The sequence below is a fragment of the Doryrhamphus excisus genome, chromosome 15, assembly GCF_030265055.1.
Source record: "Doryrhamphus excisus isolate RoL2022-K1 chromosome 15, RoL_Dexc_1.0, whole genome shotgun sequence".
Classification (NCBI taxonomy): Eukaryota; Metazoa; Chordata; class Actinopteri; order Syngnathiformes; family Syngnathidae; genus Doryrhamphus; species Doryrhamphus excisus.
The window spans coordinates 8,331,727-8,356,730 of record NC_080480.1 but is presented as its reverse complement, the minus strand read 5'-3'; the positions used below and the strand labels follow the sequence as shown (position 1 = coordinate 8,356,730).

The following is a 25,004-nucleotide window of genomic DNA, read 5'->3' as shown; positions in this document are numbered from 1 at the left end:
ATACTTCTGCCCGGTATTCTATGCAACATGCTCTTTCCATTCCGATAAATGAAAAATGAAATGAATGTTGAAAAAAAAAACGCACAGAGTCCATCAGTGTTTTTCATTATCAGTAAATTGTCGTCATTTATTTGACTGTTGAAAGTTGTGCTGTACAGGGGTTGTAACAAAATGGTGACAGATGTATACAAAGACCGTAGACAGCAGTAGAAGTGGCAGGAATGATTCTCCTTGGAAAACCTTAGCTCATGTACCGTGGACTCAGATTTGTTGTTAGTTGCTTTTAGCTGAGAAATGCCTGACTGTACACGTTCATTTATGATATGTAAACTTGCACATGAATCTATGGAAGCTCATTACAGACCATATCAAATGCAGGAATAAATAAAATATTTGTTATAATGTACACTGGTATAGACTGATACTAGATACAACATCAATTACTGACAAGACAACATGTAAATAATTCCATTTGCTTATATTATTCTAGTAGAAAAAGGGTATAGTATACAATTTATCTCGTAACAATCTGGTTATTTTCTGTTAAGACATTTACAATACCGTATTGAGAAGGGTTTTTTTCAAGCTGTCGTCTAATAAAAACCCCACCATGTAGAAAAATGAAGTCTGTCTCACATGTGTAATGAAGGAGTGTATCCAACATGATGGGCTTCATTCACGAGTAACATCAAGTATACCAAATACAGTGGTGCCCGTTTATGGCGACGCCCCTTTGACTAGCTGACTGGTATCGATATAAGCGTGCGATAAGGGATTCATTCATTCATTCATTTTCTACCACATATCCTCACGAGGGTCACGGGGGTGCTGGAGCCTATCCCAGCTGTCTTCAGGAAACAAGGTACACCCTGGACTGGTCGCCAGCCAATCACAGGGCACATATAGACAAACAACCATTCACACTCACATTCATACCTATGGACAATTTGGAGTCGCCAATTAACCTAGTTTTTGGAATGTGGGAGGAAACTGGAGTACCCGGAGAAAACCCACGCATGCACGGGGAGAACATGCAAACTCCACACGGAGATGGCCGAGTGTGGAATTGAACTCGGGTGCCCAACCTGTGAGGCCTGCGTGCTAACCACCCCTCCACCGTGCAGTCTAAAATGACTTATTTTCTCTTATTACGTTTATGTATTGGGTAATATGATTGTAAAGGTGACTATAGGGGTGTTATTTCATGTCTACAGGGCTCTAATAATGGTAAAAACCATATTAGGAAGGTCAAACAGGTTTACTATTTATTAATATTGAATCCTACTTTGTGGAAATTCACTTGTCACCAATTAAGCGTGATAAACGAGGGACGATCGTATATGCGTATATGCTGTAACCCACTGGGTAACTTCCTGTTGGCGAAGTGTGGCCTTGGCTTCCCAGCATGCCTTACAGGTTCTTGTGTTATTTTGGGTTGATAAACTCCTGATGGTTGGTGATGTGTATGTAAGGGTATAAATATTAAGCAGAGTCCACATCGAGGGTGGAATTGAACTTGTGTTTCTTTGCTGTGAGGCCTGTGGGGTAACCACTCGGTCGCTATGCAGTGGATTTATACATGTGTACAAAAAATAAAAATACATTTTCTTAGCTCCTGTGATAGGATCCAGGTTAATACTGCCATGGTTTTATTTTGAAGCTTACTTTGCACTGCACAGGAAGTCACTGTGTGGTCGTTTTAATGCTGGGTAACTAACTACTATGTAGTTAGTAGTAGTAGTTGGCTAAACGGAAGATTCATTTATTCCATCATGGCGCCCGACAGTCACGTAACCTTCACAAGTCCTACTTTTTGTGCAATGCTTGGCTTCCTCTGGACGTCTCGTCAACATTGTGGGTTTTGTTGGGGAGAAAACGTGCAAACACAACAGGAGACAAGGATTCGTTGGCAATCAGGACGAAGAAGATTGCACAAAAAAAAAAAAGCGAGGGAACACTGTACTTTAACAAATGTCGACACAAACAGATATTTAATGTCCACATCGACTTAAGCGGGCACTTTTTAGTCATAAGAACAACATGTTGGACCAGGACTTGAATGGGTGGGCAACATAGACCGGTTGTTGACATAAACGGGGTCCACTGTATTTGCTTAACAACAAAAATCTTTCTTTTCTTTTATGTCAGAGGTTAAATTTGTTGATTTTTAGTTCCTCCCTTAAAGGAAAACAGCACTTGTTTTCATTTTGCCATCATCTACCATCCTTATGTGAGACAAGAACACACGTCTTTCCCTTTTCTGTGTCCTACATACCCGCCTCTTGCTGGCTGTTTGTCAATAGCAATTCACACCACACGGGTTTGCCGACAAAGTCGGAAAAAAACAACCAATAAACGGCAACAACACAGCATTGACATGCTGTGACTTACATATGAAGTCATTCAAGACTAGTTACACGTTTTTATCAACCTAAACGCCCGATCCCAATCACATATTTAAACATATTTTACGCAAGAGGCTTAAAGAGGTGATGATGTAACTTCCCACTGATGGATTTGCCTTCAGAGCAATTTTAAGCCATAAAAACAGCCACTAGGATGCAGAAGCGTATTTGATAAGAGCTCGTCAGAGATCACGTGGACATACAGTGAGTACATTTTCACAAAAAGCTTCTTTTTATGTTCATAGTTCTTGTCCAAATATGAATATTCTAAATAGTCCATGGTGTTATATTTCTACTTAAGTTGTCATTTTGATATAAAACAACCCCATATTTGTGTTGTTTATGTTGGTACTATAGGTGTTCTCCCCTTTTTAGTCGGCAGCTGATATTTTCCTGAAACTTACCTATGTTCTACTGCTGATTACTAAAGAACGGAAAAATGTACAAACAAACTTTTTCTTTCTGATGAAAGTCAGGAGTCTAGTCTAACTTTTGGTAGCATCCATGTTTATGCAGCCATCAAACACAATATTCTATGCGTCCTGAAAGATCAGTCAAAATGATGAAAAATGGCCACTATTGAAGCGGTTGTCTATTGATAAGTGGCCTGGGATTGAATGGGCTAACCAAGCTATGGTGATATTCTTATTGTAGGAGCTAACACCGAGGAACTAAGCTCTGATGTTTCACTTTCTATTCTTGCTGGTTCAGCTTCTAAAACCTGTAGGTCATCCTCCATGTACGTATCCAAGTAGCATGATGCAATTATATGTTGTCATGAATGTTCCTGTTAGTTACTACATAATTACAGCATGGATATAAACGTTATCTTACAGGGCTTTTTAGGTGGAATAGGTGCACAAGTGTTATTGTCTCACATAGGGATCGTGGATGATGGGACGTTGCAGTTTCAGAGTACACAGCAGAAAATTCCAGACAATCATCCTGGAAAAAAACAAATCCAGCTACTAGGGGAGGCCACATGTTTTTAAAACAGGGGCGTCAATCTCCATTTTGTATTGTCTTACCAACATTACGACTGATTGAGTTTGACACCCGTGTTTTAAGACAAGGCTCACATACGTACGTACATGTGAAAAGTGGGAAACAATACAATCACAACACAGGCTCATTCTGATGATTTACTTTGTCCCTAATAAGCTTCCATAGATTTCATTTTGCATTAGCAAACCATAAATCTTGCTCGCCATTGTTTTAGTGGTAATATATTGTAAACATAGCGTAGCCATGACAGAGGTAAGTGGCAAACATCGTATGCTTTCTGCCACATTCAAGACAATGACAGTCAATACATCATGTCAGCACAAAGTCAAATATTTATTTTAGGGGTTGAAAAATTATAATTAATAAAAAAAAAATTAGCAGTCATTGTTTGACCAAATTTGAAGACGTCAATAAATAAATCAAACAGGCAAGACACAAATTAATGAATAAATAAATAAATATATACAATGAAGAGGTAAAAAGGACAGCGTTGTTGAAATCCAGAGGCAGAGTAACTTAAAAAAAAAAAAAGAAAAAAACATGCATGGTCTGCCAGCTGTCAGTCCACGTATGAGGCAAAACGTGTGATGCTGCACATGTATTTGGCACAACCTAACACCGGCTGTCACTCAGCCAGTCTTTGCAGATGACACACTAGAGGCAACACAAAAGTAGCACAGTGGCTCGCTGTCAAGCATCTCCTTTTAAGATCCAATGAATGCTAGAAAAATAATCATCTTTCAGATGTTGACTTTATGGGGATTTGTTTGTACCGATGCTTGAGTCCAGACAAATTAACAGATGCCTTTTGTTCTGGATGTCATGTTTATCTTAGCTTACACAGAAGAGCTAGTTAAAGAACTACTTTCAATGGCCTAAAATGGGCTTGACTTGAACTAATTATGGAAGTGGTTAAGGTGGGTGTTTCTAACACTTAAATGTTTCACATCATCAAATAAATGGAAATATTAAGAATCCAAACCTACATAGCCCTGTGTGAAAAAGCGACACCCCCCTCCCAAACCTAATAACTGGTTGGGCCACCCTTAGCAGCAACAACTGCAATCAAGCGTTTATGATAACTTGCAATGAGTCTCTTCCAGCGCTGTGGAGGAATTTTGTCCCACTCATCTTTGCAGAATTGTTGTCATTCAGCCACATTGGAGGGTTTTCCAGCATGAAGCGCCTTTTTAAGGTCATGCCACAGCATCTCAATAGGATTCAGGTCAGGACTTTGACTAGGCCACTCCAAAGTCTTCATTTGGTTTTTCTTCAGCCAATCAGAGGTGGACTTGCTGGTGTGTTTTGGATCATTGTCCTGATGCAGAACCCAAGATGGTTTCAGATGGCCGGACATTCTAATTCAGGATTTTTTTGGTAGACAGCAGAATTCATGGTTCCATTTATCACAGCAAGTCTTCCAGATCCTGAAGCGGCAAAACAGCCCCAGACCATCACACTACCACCACCATATTTTACTGCTGGTATGATGTTCTTTTTCTACACTACAGCATTACTTTTACACCAGATGTAGTAGGACACACTTGCAAAAATTTAAACTTTTCTCTCGTCAGATCACAGAGTATTTTCCCAAAGGTCTTGGGGATCATCAAGATGTTTTTCTGGCAAAATTGAGACGAGCCTTAATGTTCTTTTTGTTCAGCAGTGGTTTTGGTCTTGGAACTCTGCCACGCAGGCCATTTTTGCCCAGTGTCTTTCTTATGGTGGAGTCATGAACACTGACCTTAACTGAGGCAACTGAGGCCTGCAGTTCTTTGGATGTTGTTGCTGGGTCTTTTGTGACCTGGGGGGTGTCATTTTAGTTGGCCTACCACTCCTGGGAAGGTTCACTCCTGTTCCAATTTTGGCCATTTGTGGATAATGGCTCTCACTGTGGTTTGCTGGAGTCCCAAAGCTTTATAAATAGCTTTATAACCATCTCCAGACTCAATATCAGTTAAGTTTTAGCAGGGGTGCAGTCACTTTTTCACAGAGGGCCATGTAGGTCTGCTTATTTTGTAGGAGAAGAGGAGGTTATAGCTGACTAGCCTGGTACAAGTAGAACAGTGGGACAACTCGTTCGTAGCCTGAAGACCACCTGTAATCTAAGACACTTTGAAGTGATGTCATGTGACAGTCACAACCTGCCAAAGATATGTAGTTTCCCCAAAATTTCCAACACTTTGAACATTTCTAATAACACGGTGTCAAATATTACAATTCAACTGTTTTACTCCAGTATATTTCTTCAGTGAATTTGTATACAACAAGCTAGGAAAATATCGCTATCGGGCTTTTAGCCTTGACATTGCTTTTTAAAGCATGACGTGACATATTTGTCACACTAGCAAAAATGCTAATAGGACACTCAATATATTTCAATTATTTTGAATTAAAAGTTTGTTTTGTACGTTTGCGGAATTGAGCACAAAAAAGTGTGATGTTGACTTATTTTTTCATGCTCACGACTAATCTAGTAGTGGACTAGAGCTGCTTAAAACTAGATAGGACAGCTCTAGTCTTATTTGGTCATGAGCATGAACTAGGACTAGGGCTATCTTGTGACCTATGCTTGTGACCTATGCTATGTCCTAGCTCAGGTTCATGACTAGATAGGACAGCTCTTGTCCTAGTTCATGCTCATGACCAAATAAGATAGAGCTGTCCTAGCTAGTCATAAACCTGAACTAGGACTTGAGTTGTCCTAGCTAGTCATGAACTAGGACTAGGACTGTTATATCTTGTCATGATCATGAGCATGAATAGGATTAGAGGTGTGTCCTGTCCAGTCATGAACTAGGACTAGAGCTGTTTTATCTGGTCATGAGCATGAACTAGGACTAGAGCTGTCCTTAAATACTGTAGCTAGAACTAAGACTATTTCCTAAATAGTCCAGTTGCGATCCATTCCAGCCCTGAGAATACCATGACCTCCTGGATCAATGAGAATAGTCGCAGATATTGAAAGGCATCCATAAATTTGTCTAAGTCACTGAAGCAGGAGCCTCCATAGGACTTAAAAGCGGTCACGTCCTTTTCCAACGAGCCCGCTGATAGACGAAGTGCACGGAAAAACCAAAACTGCCAGATGGAGTGAAATCCCCTGACTTGTCATCAAGGAGTCAGTCCACACAAGTCATTTTTACTGACACAAATTCAAATAAAAGTACTACCCATCATGTGTTTCCACCACAATTTAAAGTCCCTCCGCTCTAAAAAAAAAAAAAAAAATACTTCAAGTACTCCAAGTCAAACATTGCAAGCCATCTCGTATCAACGTGTGATATCTTTGAAGAGAAAAGCACTTAACCGTCAGCAGAATCTCTCCAGCAAACACAAAAGGATCATTCCCTCTTCCCGCTCTCGAACTGCCTTGCTGACCACGCGTTAAAGACACAACAGCACATGGTGTACAACAGCGCCTTATCTAGAACTAGCATTTCACTGTCTTAAAAAAATAGCAATGAAAAACGGGAAATAATAAGCCGGTCAAGCCTGCAACTCCAACACAAAACAACAAACAATGTAAACCAGGGGTGTCCAAAGTTCGGCCCACAACTCATTTTTTGTTCTAAAAATACAACAAATTCTTTCTTAATAAGATATATTATGAGATATTACACTAATACTAGTAGATCCCCGCTTTTTTTTTGGGTAAGTTGGTTATGAGTAATTGGTATGTCTATATTTGACACTTACCCATCCCATAAAACCCTCTTGCTAGCTCTTCCTCCGATTTCTGATCAGCATTTGCAATAAAAGTGACCCTCCCCTTCTCTCTTCAATTGCCATTGTTCAGGTTTAAGTCCTAAATATGCATCACACATTTATGAAATGCACTTAAAGTATAAAATGTATAGGTACGCACTTTTGGCTGGACTATGGTGCGTTCAAGGACGTGTCAATTCTCAAAATACATTATCAGTGAAAGACATAAACATGGGAAAATGGTTGGCTTTATATGTATGCTGTACATTTGAGCTGTATTATTCAGATGTGAATAAAATGAAATTAATTCCAAAAATTAGTAGGGGCCGTGAGTGCTGATTGGTTAATATGAGGGGATCCACTGTACCGATTTAGACTGGATTGGTTTTTAAGCATCTTTAATGTACAAAATGTATCAAAATGCCACCCTGGCTGGGTACTTTGGACACCCCTGATGTAAACAGTAGTTTTCCCAAATGTTTTTGACTTCTGATAAGAATTAGGGGGGGGGGAAATGTTAGGATCCCAAAATATGGTGCATGACTCACAGTTCGCACACGTCGAGGGAGAAAAAGAGAAAGAGAAGTTCCATCCGGATTTCATTATCGGCTGGTTTGTGTCTGAACACTTGGAGAAAAAGAATATATTACACAGAGTGATGAAGCAAAGTAGTAGTACTTGTTTCACATACCATATGCATGTGAGTGCGGTTATCGTGTGTACGCACGTGTGACTTCCACCCGAACACAACAAGTCCCTATTTGTGTTCCTCCAATGCCACTTCCTGAAGTATCCCATCTGCTAAAAGTTTATCATCAAAGCGTCTCCCGTGCCCTTGAAGAACGAAACTGAAACCGGTAGCCAGACAAGACGTCATACCAGGCCTTTCGCTCCAGTATCAACATTGAACGCCAATCCAGTCTTGAAGTCCCCTCCTGCTGGTCCGCCTCTTCAATGGGGTGTGGAGGAAGACGGGTGGAGTCGGGGGGGCCAGGTGGTGACGAATGGTGTTCTGTGTTCCTGGCTGGCGTTTGACAAAGAGTAAGGAAGAGTAGCGAGGAGGAAGTTTGAAGTATTGCAGTTGGTCGCCAGGGCGGGAACGGCGGTCTTATTCGATGACCATGCAGTGCGGCAGGTGTTGTGAGTAGTATTTGAAGAGCTCGGCGGTGGCTCCCGGGCAGTTGGTCAGCTCCAGCTCCTCTAGATCCTGCAGCTGAATGAGGCCTGATAAGCCCGTGGTGGTCAGCAGGGGGCAACCTGGAGGGGGGCATTCGTAAAAATGAAACATTATTCTCCTTTCTGGCAGCACAGGAGAAGTACAGCCATCTGTAAATCTATTCATCTTTCTACAATACTTGGAAAAATGCATGAACGACAATACAATTATTATTTATGAAAATAAGGACCATTAAACTCCAAATATTGCAAAGATGAGAACCGCTTAAGCTGTGATTTACCATTTTTCCTTGATTGTTTTGTTGCACAGGAGCCTACCAGCCACCAGATGGCGCTGTGGGCTAAATAACAATGCAGAAAAGCTGTTACCAGACGGTCTAATTCTGTTTGTCTGTCTTCAAATTGGATTACAGCCTTTGGAAAAGTAACAGAAAAGTGGTTAAAAAGTACATGATGCATGTATAATGGTATATTTTACTGATTGTATCATTTCTGTGCTTATACTATACGCTTCTTTGCTTGTTATATGGCAGAATGTATTTGTATGAATACAAAACAAATCAGCCTACAGCCAAATTGCTTCTCAATTCAATTATACACAGTAGTAAGTAATAGCATTTAAAATAATGAGTTATTTAAATTGATTTAAAATTAATTGCTTATTAATTACTTTACACACCTAGAAGTTACATTATACATAAAGAAGTACATATTATATTGTAAATTAAGGTTTTTAATTGACTATATTAAGATATTTTTTTATACTACACATCATTTTGTAATGCTCATTTAATTATTTTTAAGTATTCAAATAATTAATTATTTTATGTATTATTTATTTAAAATTTATTGTTTATTAAAAATGACCAAAAACTTTGTGCACCACAGAGATGGTTCAGGATGTAATTCTGTTTGTCTGTCTTCAAATTGGATTATAGCCTTTGGAAAAGTAACAGAAAAGTGGTTAAAAAGTACATGATGCATGTATAATGGTATATTTTACTGATTGTATCATTTCTGTGCTTATACTATACACTTCTTTGCTTTTGTTATATGGCAGAATGTATTAGTATGAATACTAAACAAATCAGCCTACAGGATAGCAAACCCAGCCCAGGTAATAAGATCATGTACACATTCTTTAAGCTCTCTCGAACCTGTGACATTCCCTAAACATGTGTATATTGTGTGCGTCTATACTTTTCCTTTATTCATTTTTTTTCCTTTTGATTTATCAATAGATTATTTCCTCTGATATATAGATAATCACAAATATATATAAACAAAGGTAAACATTGAAACATGTTATTTTATAAACATAAATACATACAATAAATACAATTATAAAATATGTATGAAATGCAAAATAAATAAATAAGTCATATAAAATAAATACGTAACTTTATTAATTTTAGTATATTTTTACTTATTTTTTACTATTTACTTATTTTTAAGTAGGAGCATTTAAAATATTAAATTATTTAATGTCATATTTATTTGAAATTAATGTTTGTCTATATGTGGCTGGCGACCAGTCCAGGGTATATCCCGCCTCTCGCATGAAGACGGTTGGGATAGGCTCCAGCACCCTCGTGAGGAAAAGCGGTAGAAAATGAATAATTGCTTCTCAATTAAATTATACACATTTACTTATTTTTCTAAGTAATAGCATTTAAAATAATGAATTATTTGTCATATTGATTTAAAATTTATTGCTTATTAATTACTGTACACACCTATAAATGATATATAAATAAGTACATACTATATTGTAAATTAAGGTTTTTAATTGACTATATTAACTATAATTTTTTTATACTACACATCATTTTGTAATGCTCATTTAATTATTTTTAAGTATTCAAATAATTAATTATTTTATGTATTATTTATTTAAAATTTATTGTTTATTAATGAAATTATACACAAAAATTGAGAAAAATGAAAAAAAGTATGCACCACACAGATGGTTCAGGATGTAATATAGTATATGATGTAGCAAAGGAAATCTCTATTTAACAGAAAAAGAATGAAAATATTACACTGAAGATCAATTTAATAAAGAGCTCAAACTGCAATTTACCAAACATAAAACAGTATTGGGAGCGCTTTGTAAAGTGTAGTCAACGTTGGGCTTAAACAACAGTGCCACCATGTGGTGTACCTGTCAGAAGAATAACAACAAGACATTCATGACATGGGGTGTCCTAATTCTTTCATATGGAAACATTCATTAATGTATGAACAAATCAAAAAAAGGCTACCGGGCCGCAGTTTGAACATCCCTGTTTTGTAGTGACAACTCATACAGTACCTGCTAGAGAGAGAAGACGAAGACTCCTCATTCCAAACAAATGCTGCAGTCCGAAATCCTGCACCTGAGCAACACAGACACACAAAGAATAATACAACATAATCCCACGATTGATACAACCAACGTGTCATCTGCATTATTCTGTGTGTGCGGACTTTGTTACCTGACAACACCAGCGCAGATAGAGGCTCCGCAATGAAGACATTGTCGACAAATAACCCAAGCCCGTGTCTGTGATCCGTACACATCTAAAAGCACAACGCACAACAAGCTGACTTGGTTGGAAACCAAAACAACACAAACTTTACTGACTCACTGACACATGATGATGAACACTGAATGGAATATTTTTGATTAGAAAACCTGCTTACAACCTTGTAATTAAGTTTTTTAAAACATTAGTAGAGCCCTCTATACATGGTATAACAACCCTATAGTCATCTTTACAAATAAAAGAAGCCATTTAAGTCCTACATATGACTTATGTTAGTGTGTGTTGCTGTAAATATGTCGAGTCGAGTGGATGGTGGACAGGAAGTGGAGTTCAGAGCTTTACCTTGGCGTGGTTTACAGCCGCGACAATTGCTTTTGTTATGGTTAGGTTATAAAATTCACACCAGTAATAAAAGCCTGCTGCTCCAGTGATCAAGTCTGGTCTAGTAAGATTACTGCCACCTAGTGGTCAGTGTAGAACACTACATATGATTACAATTTTGAATCCATCTACTGAATTTCTTCCGTTTGTATTTTACAGGACTCTGATAACACCCACAAACAGAGGAGTGCATGGTAAGTGCCAGCCTTTGGATAGAAACAAATGATAATGGCTTCCTTGTGCCGCTGTTACGACACTGCATATGACAGCGAAGGACAGCTCCACAGCCTAACGAATATGGCTTCCTGTAGCACAGGTAATATGAGTCAACATATATTTGGAAGGAAATGTAGAGTGGTGTAGAAAGGTGTATGTCCCCTTCCTCATTTCTTTTTTTTGTTGCAAGTTTGTCACATAAAAATGTTTCATTTAACACGTGAATCTAACATTTATAGGGCAGAAAAGTAGGAAAAGCATAATAGGGCCCTTTAAGAGAGGGGAAAAAAGTAGACCAAAGATCCTCAAAAGCTAGACATCATACCAAGATCTAAAGATATTCAGGAATAAAGGAGAAAGAAAGTAATTGGCATCTATCAGTTTGGAAAAGGTTATACAACCATTTCTAAAGCTTTGGGACTCCAGCAAACCACAGTGAGAGCCATGATCCACAAATGGCGAAGGAGTGTGGCCGGCCAACAAAACTGACCCCAAGAGTGCAGCAACGACTCCAAGAGGTCACAAAAGACCCCACAACAACATCCAAAGAACTGCGGGTCTCATTTGCCTCAGTTAAGGTCAGTGTTCATGACTTCACCATAAGAAAGACACTGGGCAAAAACGGGCTGCATGGCAGAGTTCCGAGACCAAAACCAGTGCTAAACAAAAAAGAGCATTAAGGGTCATACCAATTTTGCCAGAAAGCCTCTTGATCCCCAAGACCTCTGAGGAAATAGTCTGGGGTCTGACAGGACAAAAGTTGAATTTCATACCAACAGTAAAATGTGGTGGCGGTAGTGTGATGGTCTGGGGATGAACCTGGAAGACTTGCTGTGATAAACAGAACCATGAATTCTGCTGAAACCAACTTGGGTTCTTTAGCAGGACAATGATCCAAAACACACCAGCAAGTCCACCTCTGAATGGCTGAAGAAAAACCAAATGAAGACTTTGGAGTGGCCTAGTCAAAGTCCTGACCTGAATCCTATTGAGATGCTGTGGCATGACCTTAAAAAGGCGCTTCATGCTGGAAAACCCTCCAATGTGGCTGAATGACAACAATTCTGCAAAGATGAGTGGGACAAAATTCCTCCACAGCGCTGGAAGAGACTCATTGCAAGTTATCACAAATGCTTGATTGCAGTTGTTGCTGCTAAGGGTGGCCCAACCAGTTATTAGGTTTGGGGGAGGGGGATCACTTTTTCACACAGGGCCATGTTGGTTTGGATTTTTTTCTCCCTTAATTATAAAAAAGTTTCATTTAAAAACTTAATTTCGTGTTTGGTTGTGTTGTCATTGACTCATATTTAAATTTAAGTGTGACAAACGTGCAAAAAAAAGAAATCATTTACTCTTTCAAAGATGTCAAACTTTTCTTTGTACACAAAATTACACCAATTTCTCTCAAATATGTCTGAATCTTAGACAACATAATCATTGTGTACTTTAGGCTGGCTACAATAAAAGGCCACTCTGCATGTGCAGTTTTATCAGACAACACAATGCTACAGGCGTGATGGATGGATGGATGGATGGATGGATCGATAGACCGATAGACAGATAGACAGATAGATAGATAGATAGATAGATAGATAGATAGATAGATAGATAGATAGATAGATAGATAGATAGATAGATAGATAGATAGATAGATAGATAGATAGATAGATAGATAGATAGATAGATAGATAGATAGATAGATAGATAGATAGATAGATAGACAGATAGACAGATAGACAGATAGACAGATAGATAGATAGATAGATAGACAGATAGATAGATAGATAGATAGATAGATAGATAGATAGATAGATAGATAGATAGATAGATAGATAGATAGATAGATAGATAGATAGATAGATAGATAGATAGATAGATAGACAGACAGACAGACTTCCTTTATAGTCATTGCACAATAACACAGCATAAATCATAATAAATAATAATAATAATGTGAAGAATAAATAGATGACATCAAATATGAACAACAATGTACAGCGTAAACAGTAAATTGAACAAATAATTTAAATAATTTTGAATAAATAATAATAATTTCAAGTTGGTGTTGATGGAAGTGGATGGAATTGAACTGAGCCGTACCGCCTGATGTAAACACGTCTTTAAAGTCATTTACAGTAAAGTACGCTGATGCTCACTGACCTGTCAAGCACCAGTTCTTCCAATTTATGCAAGTCGCAGGCGATGTACTCCAGGGCCATGTCAGTGATCCGGGGGCACCAAGACAAGTCCAAGCTGCGTAGCTTCCGCAGGTTCTCCGCCACCAGCTCCACACCGTCGTCAGTGATTTTGGAGCAACCGGAAAGGCTGAGTGCTGTCAGGTTGGGAAGGCTGTGTACCATATTTACCACACCGTGATTGGTGATCTCCCAGCACGAGTGGAGCCGCAGAGTGTGCGTGGTGTAGCCCTGGGGATGAACAAAGATCTTATTATTATTCACTCCTGCCAGTTCAAATTCACCACACAACCAGTGGTGACCAGTGGTGACCAGTGGTAGACCAGTGGTATTACATATTTATCCTGACTGTTACATAATTTATTTACAGTGATGATAAACCGGGTTATATTTCATAGTTTGGCTGGTCCTGCGACTTATTCATCAAAATATACTGTCTAATTGACTGATGCACACACATTTTGCTACTGAATACTTTCTAATAAGCTTCTGCCATAGAGACTTGGTGTCTGTAAGTAATGTGCAACTATAATTGTGACGCAGGGTAGGTACTATGTTTGTTTACTTCCTCTTCTTGCCACAGCAAACCAATCTCCTCCATCCAACCCTGTCTTCTGCATCTGTCTCTCTCACACCAACTACCCTCATGTCCTCCTTCACTACATCCATAAACCTCCTCTTTGGTCTTCCTCTACACCTCCTACCTGGCATCCTTCTACCAATATATTCACTATCTCTCCTCTGAACCATCTCAGTCTGGCCTCTCTAAGGACTCTATAACATGTAATGTCCCTCTGATGTACTTGTTCCTGATCCTATCCATCCTGGTCACTCCCAATGTCAACAAACTATGTTTGTTTACTGAAATCCTTAAAACCTAGTAACATAAGACATTCCTCTGTGACCCTAGTGCAGGGGTGGGCAAACTACGGCCCGGGGGCCACATGCGGCCCACCAAGCGTTTGAATCCGGCCCGCCAGTTGCTTTCTAAGTAACTTCAACTTTTAACATACAAACTGGCAACATGACTTGCAAGTCGGATGTCTGATTTAATAAAAAAATAAACAACAAAACTTAAAATTAAATGACATAGTTTGATGTGGTGTGATGTTTAAAGTGTTCCTAAAAAAGGGACATGAGAACATACAACTGATATAGGATAACACTTTTACAGAAAAAATTCAAGGAAAATGATAAGCATAAAATAGTGTGTGTGTGTTAAATACGTATATGTTCTGGCCCCCCAGACAATTTTGTTAACTCAATGCGGCCCTCGAGTCCAAATATTTGCCCACCCCTGCCCTAGTGAGAATAAACAGCATAAAAAATGGATGAATGGATGATCCATACGACACAATCAGGACTGATTGGTCTGACACTGGTCAAATTTAGTGGATATTGAAGAAAAAAATTAGAACACCTCACATGAATGCTCCATTTAACATTTCGAGACTTTATTAAATTTTATGTGGTGTCTTTGAAAGCTGTTGGATCACAATACAAACAAAAATGCTATTACAAGCTATAGTATGTGTGTTTAATGTTAAAAATAACGCAGCAGCAGTATTGCATAACTTGAGTCATGTTGTGGGCAATTGAATTACTTCCTTCAGGGGAGCAGAATATTTGTTGCACAGTTGGAACATGTATGTTTGAAGTAAAGTATATTCATACAAATCTATTACTACAACAAGGACAATAGAAGGTTGATATCGGTATGGGATTGATACTGGAATCGCCAATCTAGCAGCACCATTCTAAGATTTTTCCTCCCTTTTTTTTTGGTCCTTTATGTCTGTTTTTCAAAAGCAAAGTGTTCTTGAACCACCCTCTAATGTGTTTGTTTTGGTTTCTTTTCAGAGGTTTTATTGGCGTATTTATTTGGATTTATGTCAAAATGGAACTGGTGTCACATTCTGTTACGGGCAGAACTCCAGGATGCAGAGACTGAGGCGACATGCTGAGAGAGTCTTTAATTAAGCTCACACAGAGCAAAACGACAAACACACAGTACAAAATAACCAAGAAGAAAGGAAGGTACGGCTAAAGCTAACAAATCAACTCACTGTGGGAGGTGGAAACAAGAAAAAGGAGGCGAATAACAGGGAAACTGCGATACGGAACGGAAATGCAACATGGTGCATTGACACAAAGGTAAGAATTACCAAAGGTAAAGTCATGAAGCGGAGGCTCTGTGCTTTGAAGCAAAACTAATTAATGACTGGGAACAGGAAGTGGAGGGAAGAAAGTAAACAGGAAAAACAGGAATGACAACTCGGGATGTTCTGATCAGGATTTCATGCTGCTGATACCAATCCTGAGAATCCATGAATGAAATCGTCCTATACCGACTACTGGCTATATTATGATTATTATTATAATTATATTATTATTCTACTCTTCTCATATTATCAACCAAAAACCTGAATGAAAAGCAGGTTTGCCCGCCTCTACTGGGCCCTTCTAGCTGCATCCGTTGCCTTCTGTTCAAGCATAAAAATGGCTGAATGAACAAAAATACAACAATAAGGCATTCAGAAGCTGTGATATGAAGTCTAATACAATATCTGTGATGTCAGCTAGCTAGTTAGCTTCTGTGTAACTGTTCCATTCATCCATTTTCTATACCGCTTATGAGGTTACGAGGGTGGGATAGGCATGCTGGAGCCTATCCCAGCTGTCTTCGGATGAGAGGCGGGGTACACCCTAGACTGGTCGCCAGCCAATCACAGGGCACAAATACACAAACAACCATTCACACTCACATTCATACTTCTCTTCTTGTTAATAAAAGTCCTGTTATCTTATTTATGTCTAAAATGGCTCATTTTCTCTTATTATGTTTATATATGGCCGCACGATGCTCGAGTGGTTAGTGCACAGACCTCACAGCTAGGAGACCCGAGTTCCATACCACCCTTGGCCATCTCTGTGTGGAGTTTGCATGTTCTCCCTGTGCATGCGTGGGTTTTCTGCGGGTACTCCGGTTTCCTCCCACATTCCAAAAACATGCTAGGTTAATTGGCCACTCCAAATTGTCCATAGGTATGAATGTGAGTGTGAATGGTTGTTTGTCTATATGTGCCCTGTGATTGGCTGGCGACCAGTCCAGCGTGTACCCCGCCTCTTGCCTGAAGACAGCTGGGATAGGCTCCAGCACCCCCACGACCCTTGTGAGGATAAGCGGTAGAAAATGAATGAATGAATGTTTATATATTGGGTAATACAATTGTAAAGGTGACTATAGGGGTGTTATTTCATGTCTACAGGGCTCTAATAATGGTAAAAACCATATTAGGAAGGTCAAACAGATTTACTATTTATTAATATTGAATTCTACTTTGTGGAAATTCACTTCTCACCAATTAAGCGCGATAAACGAGGAACGATCGTAAATGCGTATATGCTGTAACCCACTGGGTAACTTCCTGTTGGGGAAGTGTGGCCTCGGCTTCCCAGCATGCCTTACGGGTTCTTGTGTTATTATGGGTTGATAAACTCAACTGATGGTTGGTGATGTGCAAGTAAGGGTATACATATTAAGCAGACTCACTTCACATTCACATTCTTTTATTTTGAAACGGTACCTGTTTAGCTGTGAAGTAGGCCATGGCCGTGTCAGTCACATGGTAGGCCTGCAGGCTCAGCTCGGAGAGGTTGGGCAGAAGCTGTGAGATGGCGGCGATGGCGTCATCCGCCACATTGATGCAGTCGCTGACGCTGAGTGACGTTAAGCGAGCGTTTAGACTGGACCACAGGCCGGCCTCTGTGAAGTCGTTGCATCCGGACAATTCCAGGTGCATCAGACCCTGCATCTGCTCCAACATGACCTGCAATACATATCAGGAATTAGGAATTGTTATCATCTGCTACATTTATTGTGTCTGCAGTCCTTACTTTAATATAAACATTCAAGCACTGTTTGATCGCCTTGTTTTCAACTCTTTCATGTCTTTATGCAACACATTATGCCAACATCAGGACTGTACTGTATATGCGGCTAGAAATTAGACAGTGTGAGTGGAAAAAATAAAAAGGGAGCACTGGTGTGGGTACATTTTTCAACCCTTTCATTTGCATTTTGCTCCTGAAATAAGTCAATGCCTCTTCTTCTTCTTTCTCTTTCGGCTTTTCCCTTCAAGGGTCGCCACAGCACATCCAACCCTGTCTTTTGCATCTGTCTCTCTAATACCAACTACCCTCATGTCCTCCTTCACTACATCCATAAACCTCCTCTTTGGTCTTCCTCTACACCTCCTACCTGGAAACTCTAAATGCAACATCCTCCTGATGTACTTGTTCCTGATCCTATCCATCCTGGTCACTCCCAATGAGAACCTCAGCATCCTCATCTCTGCTTCCTGTCTTTTCCTCAGTGGTACTGTTTCTAGACCAAACAACATGGCTGGTCTCACCACAGTTTTGTATACCTTTCCTTTCATTTTAGCTGAAACTCTTCTATCACACATCACGCCTGACACTTTTCTCCACCCGTTCCATCCTGCCTGCACACGCTTCTTCACCTCCTTTTCACAGTCTCCATTGTTCTGGACTGTTGACCCCAGGTACTTAAAATTCTGCACCTTCTGTATCTCTTCTCCCTGTAACCTCACTCTTCCACTTGGGTCCCTCTCATTCATACATAATCCTGAAATGAGTCCATGCAAAGTGAATAAAACTAGGTAAAATGTTCACGCATCTGTATGTATGTAAATGTATAAGTCTCCTGCAACTTTTCTTTGTTCTCATCGGCAACTCTCGCGTTGATATTCAATGCCGGCTGAGAGAGTGCAGTTGCACTCGCTGACTTTGAGCTAACCGGCTATGTTGTTACGTATATGGATACAGGGGCTTCTCAGTGATGCAAGTGCTGTCCCACTCATGTGCTAAAATATTTTTTTTCCACTTGTATCCATTGCGTATGGCGCGCATGGAGCCTATCCCAGCCGTTTATGGGCGAGAGGCGGGGAACACCCTGGACTGGTCACCAGCCAATCACAGGGCACATACTATAGACAAACAACCATTCACACTCACATTCATACCTATGGACAATTTGGAGTCGCCAATTAACCTAGCATGTTTTTGGAATGTGGGAGGAAACCGGAGTACCCGGAGAAAACACATGCATGCACGGGGAGAACATCCAAACTCCACACAGAGATGGCCGAGGGTGGAATCGAACTCAGTTCTCGTAGCTGTGTGGCCTGCGCGTTAACCACTCGCTCCACCGTGCAGCCCTGTCAAATATAATTTATTAAAATATTGAGATGCTGTCAAAAACCTGCATGGGGTTCTTCCATTTCAGGTGCCATCAATTGCCGATGCACATTTCAGCACCCAAAACAGGAAAGTCCATATATAGATCATGCAGGCAACACTTTCAGCTTTCACCATGACAACCATGCACTCATCCCAGAATAGCCCTCTTGCCTAGCAGGTATGAGGAGACATCTGAGAAACACTCCCCAGCATTAAACTCCTTTTGTTGACAGCGGTGAAATATGACAGCATGTAAACAGAGCCTGATTATTAGGTGATTATTTCAACCAAAAGGAATAGAATATATTCATCATGGCATCTACTACTGCTGTTTATAGGAGGCACAATACAGTAATGTACTGTATTATAGTACTTGCATCCTAGTATTCACAGACGTTTCGCTCCACGATCACCCACGGATGGCGAAAAAACAGGCATAATGGACGCAACCTTAAAAAGCCTCTATGTAACCTTAATATGCCTCTCACAGTTATTCAACACATTTAAAGTTCAGTTTTACACATCAAGAAACAATTACAGGTATTTAGTATTGTACTTACACAACATCACATCTTGTCAAAGCATCTTCCTGCTGGAAAATTGGACTATGTGACAGCGCCTTCTGCTGGATTCATAAATGCAGTACTGTTTTTGTTTTTGTAGACAGTGCCTAATCCACCAATATGTGAGCTGGTGAATGCCGAACCACAAATAAGGGGATGTACTGTATACCATACTGCAGGGGTGGGCAAATATTTTGACTTTTGGGTCGTATTGAGTAAACAAAATTGTCGGGGGGGCCAGAACATATATTAAACACACACACACACACACACTATTTTATGCTTATAATTTTCCTTGAATTATTTGTCAAATTTTATGTTATCTATGAAGTGTTATACTATCAGCTATATGTTCTCATGTCCCGTTTTTTCAGGAGCACTTTAAACATCAGACCACATCAACTATGTAATTCAATTTTACAGTTTTGTTGTTTTTTTTTTACTAAATAAGACATCCGACTTGCAAGGCATGTTGCCAGTTTGTATGTTAAAGGTTGAAATACTGGCAACTGGAGGGCCGGATTCAAACGCTTGGTGGTTAGTTTCCCCACCCCTGCCATACTGTATCTATAAATATGCTTATATATAATAAAGATTAAATTGGTGACTCCAAATTGTCCATAGGTATGAATGTGAGTGTGAATGGTTGTTTGTCTATATGTGCCCTGTGATTGGCTGGCGACCAGTCCAGGGTGTACCAGACAGCTGGGATAGGCTCTCGCACCCCCCGCGACCCTCGTGAGGATGAGCGGTAGAAAATGAATGACTAATATAGATTACAGTCATTCCATTCCAGATTTCCAGCGAGTGACTCACCTCCAAACCAGCGTCCGTGATGGTGGACCTCTTGAGGCTGACAGAGCGTACGCCTTTCTTGGAGAGTGGGTAGTTGTCAATAAATTCACAAATGTCCAGGTCTGACACGCCCACTAAGCAAAAAGACTGGAAGCCACGCAGGGCGAAGGCCTGAAGACTGACAAACTCCTTCTCTCCATTGGGCAACAGGGTGTAAAGCTCCTTGGCGTGCAGTATGGGCGTCACACCCTCCCAGAACTTTGGCTGGTAGAGCACTTTGCGCCATGTCTTGCATACCTGGGCCAACACGCACTTTTCAGCAGTGGTGAAGTACCAGAGCAGTCGGTTTAGCAGCTTCTCATCCAGGACAAGCTGGCGCTCCAACAGGATGGGTTTGGGTAAAGTGAGGGGGGGTAGCTGACGAAGGCTCTTCAGGCCTACAAGCTGCTTGCCGGGTTCCAGGTCCGAACCCAGAATAGAGGCTGCTGAATGTGGCATGACGCCGCTGTCCAGGTGGTGGTGATGGTGGTAGGGAAGGGAGGATGGCGGAGGAGGAAGGATGGAGGGCACCGATGAGGACTGGCACAGACGGTTCTTGGCAGCAGGGGTGCCCTTGGTGATGCTGGCGCTGCCCAGACCGTTGGGCTGGCTCGGGGGCAACTTCACCATGCCGTTGCGAGTCACGCAAGGAGACTTCAGCTCGCTGGGGGTGGACATGTTCAACATTTGGAACCTGGGGAAAGGAACACAGCCAATGTCAAAAATAAGAGATGCTTTAGGGGGACAAGCATAACCTTGTAGAAGAGACCAAAACTCATTCAATCCCAGCCATGTTTCTAAAGCAGTTCCTCTAGGTGTCGGCCATTTTTGATGATTTTTTATGTTTCCAAACCATCCTATTCACTTGAAATTAACAATGTCTTATGATTTTGGATCAAAATTTGCAATAAAAATGTCCCTCACCTCCTCTCTTCAATTGCCATTGTTGACTTAATAATCACACTTTTTTAATGAATTAATCATGACTAATTGCAATTAGGGCAGCACGGCAGATGAGTGGTTAGCGCGCAGGCCACACAGCCAGGAGACCCGAGTTCAATTCCACCCTCAATTCCATGTTCTCCTCGTGCATGCGTGGGTTTTCTCCGGGTACTCCGGTTTCCTCCCAAATTCCGAAAACATGCTAGGTTAATTGGTGACTCCAAATTGTCCATAGGTATAACTGCGAGTATGAATGGTTGTTTGTCTATATGTGCCCTGTGATTGGCTGGCGACCAGTCCAGGGTGTACCTCTTGCCCGAAGACAGCTGGGATAGGCTCCAGCACCCCCGTGACCCTTGTGAGGATAAGTGGTAGAAAATGAATGAATGAATGAATCACTTCTAAACAAGCATAACTTTTACTTTGACACAAATTTAGCCATATATAGTATTTAGCCAAAATATACAGACAACTATGCCACAACACAAACAACACAAAATGTGTTGTTTTACATCAAAATAACAATTTATTTACAAATATAACACCATGATTCCATTCTTTAGTAATCAGCAGTAGAACATAGGTAGGTTTTAGCAAAATATCACTTCTAAACAAGCATAACTTTAACTTTGACACAAATTTAGCCATATATAATACTTAGCCAAAATATACAAACAACTATGTCACAACATAAACAACACAAAAATGTGTTGTTTTACATGAAAATAACAATTTATTTACAAATATAACACCATGAACTATTCAGTTTTCACATTTGGAACTGTACTGTGTGAACACACACACACCATGCGTGTGAATGCATTAAAATTCCCCCTCAATGCGTAATCTCTTCAGTGCTATAAGACACCTAGTTGCTGTGCAATATGTATTACTATGGGAAAGTTACAGGCTGAGTTCTTATAAAAGACCTTCGGCCACCATGTCCACCGAATAATACTGCACCAAACATGATCTCTTCTATTGTGGAGTTGCGTCATCAACTATTTTTGCCTCTTGCGCAAAGAACCGTAATCTAGTCCAGATGCCTCCCAGATGCCTCCCTGGTGAGGTGTCCCGGGAATGCCCAGCCGAGAGAAGGCCCTGAGGCAGACCTAGGACACGCTGGTGGGATCATGCCTCACAGCTGGCCTGGGAATGCCTTGGTATTCTCCCAGTGGAGCTGAAGGAGTCTGGGCTTCCCTGCTGAGACTGCTGCCCCCTGCGACCCGGACCCGAATAAACGGAGGACAATGAAATGGAATAGTTTATTCATTTAAAATTGGCCATCACTTCATCAAAATACAATTATATTATCTAGCAAGCATAGTAACTACACCCGGACTCGCCTCCAGCCTCCACTGTTTATCTCGGGACTACTGGTTTAACTTATCACTTCGTTCTCCCATCACACGTTCTGACACATTGACCGAGTCCGAATGAGGCTTGACTGTAATGAGTAGCAATTTAATGAAGATAAAAAAAACATTTACGTTTTAGATCCCGCTCCATGGATGCCTACAGCTCCACTAAGCTCTCAGTGTGCCGTGTGAGCTGACGGATTGTGACTGCTTTAGGGCGGGGCGGACGTCACAGCGGCATCCGCTGCTGCTTAGTGAGAACACAAACTGCAGATCAATATGTGCTTTCACTTTTAAGTCCCCGAATTGTCATGTTTTGCCTTGTTGGTGTTGTGGCGCAACACCAGGTGTGTTGAAAGATGACACCCAATTACAGGTAAGAAATATAAATTACATAATGAAATAATTCATGACAATTAATGAATGGCTGCCGTGCAGTGGCAGGGATTTAATCATGAGCAGTTACAACGCAAACAACGCCAGACAGACACCACAGGCAAGACTAAATAATCAAACACAAAATGAGATGCAGGTGCGTTGGAATATAAAAGTAAAACAGGCAGAAAGCAACACAGGCTAAACAGGAAGAACTACAAAATAAGAGCATAAAACTGAAACTAAACAAAGTGTGCAGAAAATCAGAATACTAGAAAACTCTCCAACAACGCCAGAAAAAGTTACTAGTCACTTTTGAGAAAATATGTCGCCAAGAGGGTTTGGAATGTTGCCAGATTTAGCAACAAAGCCACAAATGATCACATTTTTTATTTTGGTTTTTATTTTCATTCTTGTGTTTTCATATGATACTGTATACTCATAAACTTAATGGGTGTGTTTTGTTGGTGGCTGTGGTAGAATCCAAGTAATCACAGACGTGCTTTAATTTTGAAGCTTACTTTGCGCTGAACAGAAAGTCACTGTGTGCACTTTTACATGCTGGGAAACTAGACAGCATGTTGCTGTTGTCGTTTAAAGGAGAACTGCATTTTTTTTTAGGAATTTTGCCCATCACTCACAATCATTATGTACATGAACACATGTTTCTTTCCCTTTTCTGTGTATTATAACACAAGAAAATGAGTTAATATGAGCTAGCTAATAATGCACGTCATTGGTACGCATCTATTTCCACTGTGAAGACCTCTAAAAAAATGTCTAACAACATTGCATTGTTTCATATACACGCTGTGATGCATGCATTAACACATACTACACTAATGATAACATGTAATAGTTGCAGTATCTTGCCGTATTTTGATGATTTAATACACTGAATTCCTGATTGACAACAGCAACATTACGATGAATCATGTCTCACATGTATATTGTTGAAGGTTGTGGCAGTAAGCCGAATAATTGGTTAAGTTTGAGATTCCTCACGCTACCAACAAAACAACAGGACAGACTGAAGGATGCCAGCTCTCAACTTAGACCCGACAACATCTCCGCGAAGACTTAGCAAGATCTTGTTTTTTTTTTTTTTGCCAGCTCAACAGGGAGCACACGTCTTGAGCTGAAACATATTATTGATGCTATTCCACCAATCAGCATCCCAATGAGACCAGACATGTAAGTAACTGTTTTGTGTGTGTGTGTATGTTTGAACACAGCAACATGATTCTTTGCCTGGGGAGACGAGACTTCTTACCTTGTTGATGGAAGTAGCGTTAGTTCCGATCAATGGGTCTGTGAAATCAATGCACTTAGGAAAGATGTTCCTGTAATGTTTGAAATCATCAAAATACGGCAAAAGTATTACATGTTATCAATGGCGGATGAGTGATTAGCATGCAGGCCTCACAGCTAGGAGACCCGAGTTCAGTTCCACCCTCGGCCGTCTCTGTGTATAGTTTGCATGTTCTCCCTGTGCATGTGTGTTTTTTTTCCGGGTACTCTGGTTTATGTTAATTGGTGACTCCAAATTGTCCATAGGTATGAATGTGAGTGTGAATGGTTGTTTGTCTATATGTGCCCTGTGATTGGCTGGCCACCAGTCCAGGGTGTACCCCGCCTCTCGCCTGAAGACAGCTGGGATAGGCTCCAGCACCCTCGTGACCCTCGTGAGCGGTAGAAAATCAATGAATGAATCAATGTACTTGTTCATGCATGATCACAGCATGTACTATATAAAACATTGTTAGAGGGTTTTTTAGAGGGCTCCATAGTTGAAATAGGTGTGTCCCAATGACACCATTGTTAGCTAGCTCATATTAACTTATTTTCTGATGTTATAAGGCACAGAAAATGATGTAAATGATTGTAAATGATGGGCGAAATTCCCCCAAAAGTGCAGTTCCCCCTTAAATTTCGTAAACACAAGATATGCTTTAGACCTGGCTACAGTGCGCCAGTGGAAGAATACACATGGTGCACAGCAGACGAATTCTGTGTGATAGTGTCGGCCTGCAAAGCCACACCAAGGAAGAAGATT

The 25,004-nt window shown here is 40.4% G+C and overlaps 1 protein-coding gene across 1 annotated transcript in view; it reads right to left on the bottom strand.

The window, feature by feature from the left end:
* Positions 1–99: 99 nt before the first annotated feature.
* fbxl16 (F-box and leucine-rich repeat protein 16) overlaps positions 100–25,004 on the bottom strand; it is a 37,354-nt gene continuing 12,449 nt past the window's right edge. The window contains exons 2-7 of the mRNA XM_058049445.1: positions 20,256–20,967; positions 17,202–17,444; positions 13,580–13,845; positions 10,772–10,856; positions 10,609–10,672; positions 100–8,375 (exon numbers count right to left, since the gene is read on the bottom strand). Of these exons, the coding sequence (XP_057905428.1) occupies positions 8,227–8,375; positions 10,609–10,672; positions 10,772–10,856; positions 13,580–13,845; positions 17,202–17,444; positions 20,256–20,960 (1,512 nt within the window). The 5' untranslated portion in view covers positions 20,961–20,967 and the 3' untranslated portion in view covers positions 100–8,226. The remainder of the gene's footprint in view (positions 8,376–10,608; positions 10,673–10,771; positions 10,857–13,579; positions 13,846–17,201; positions 17,445–20,255; positions 20,968–25,004) is intronic.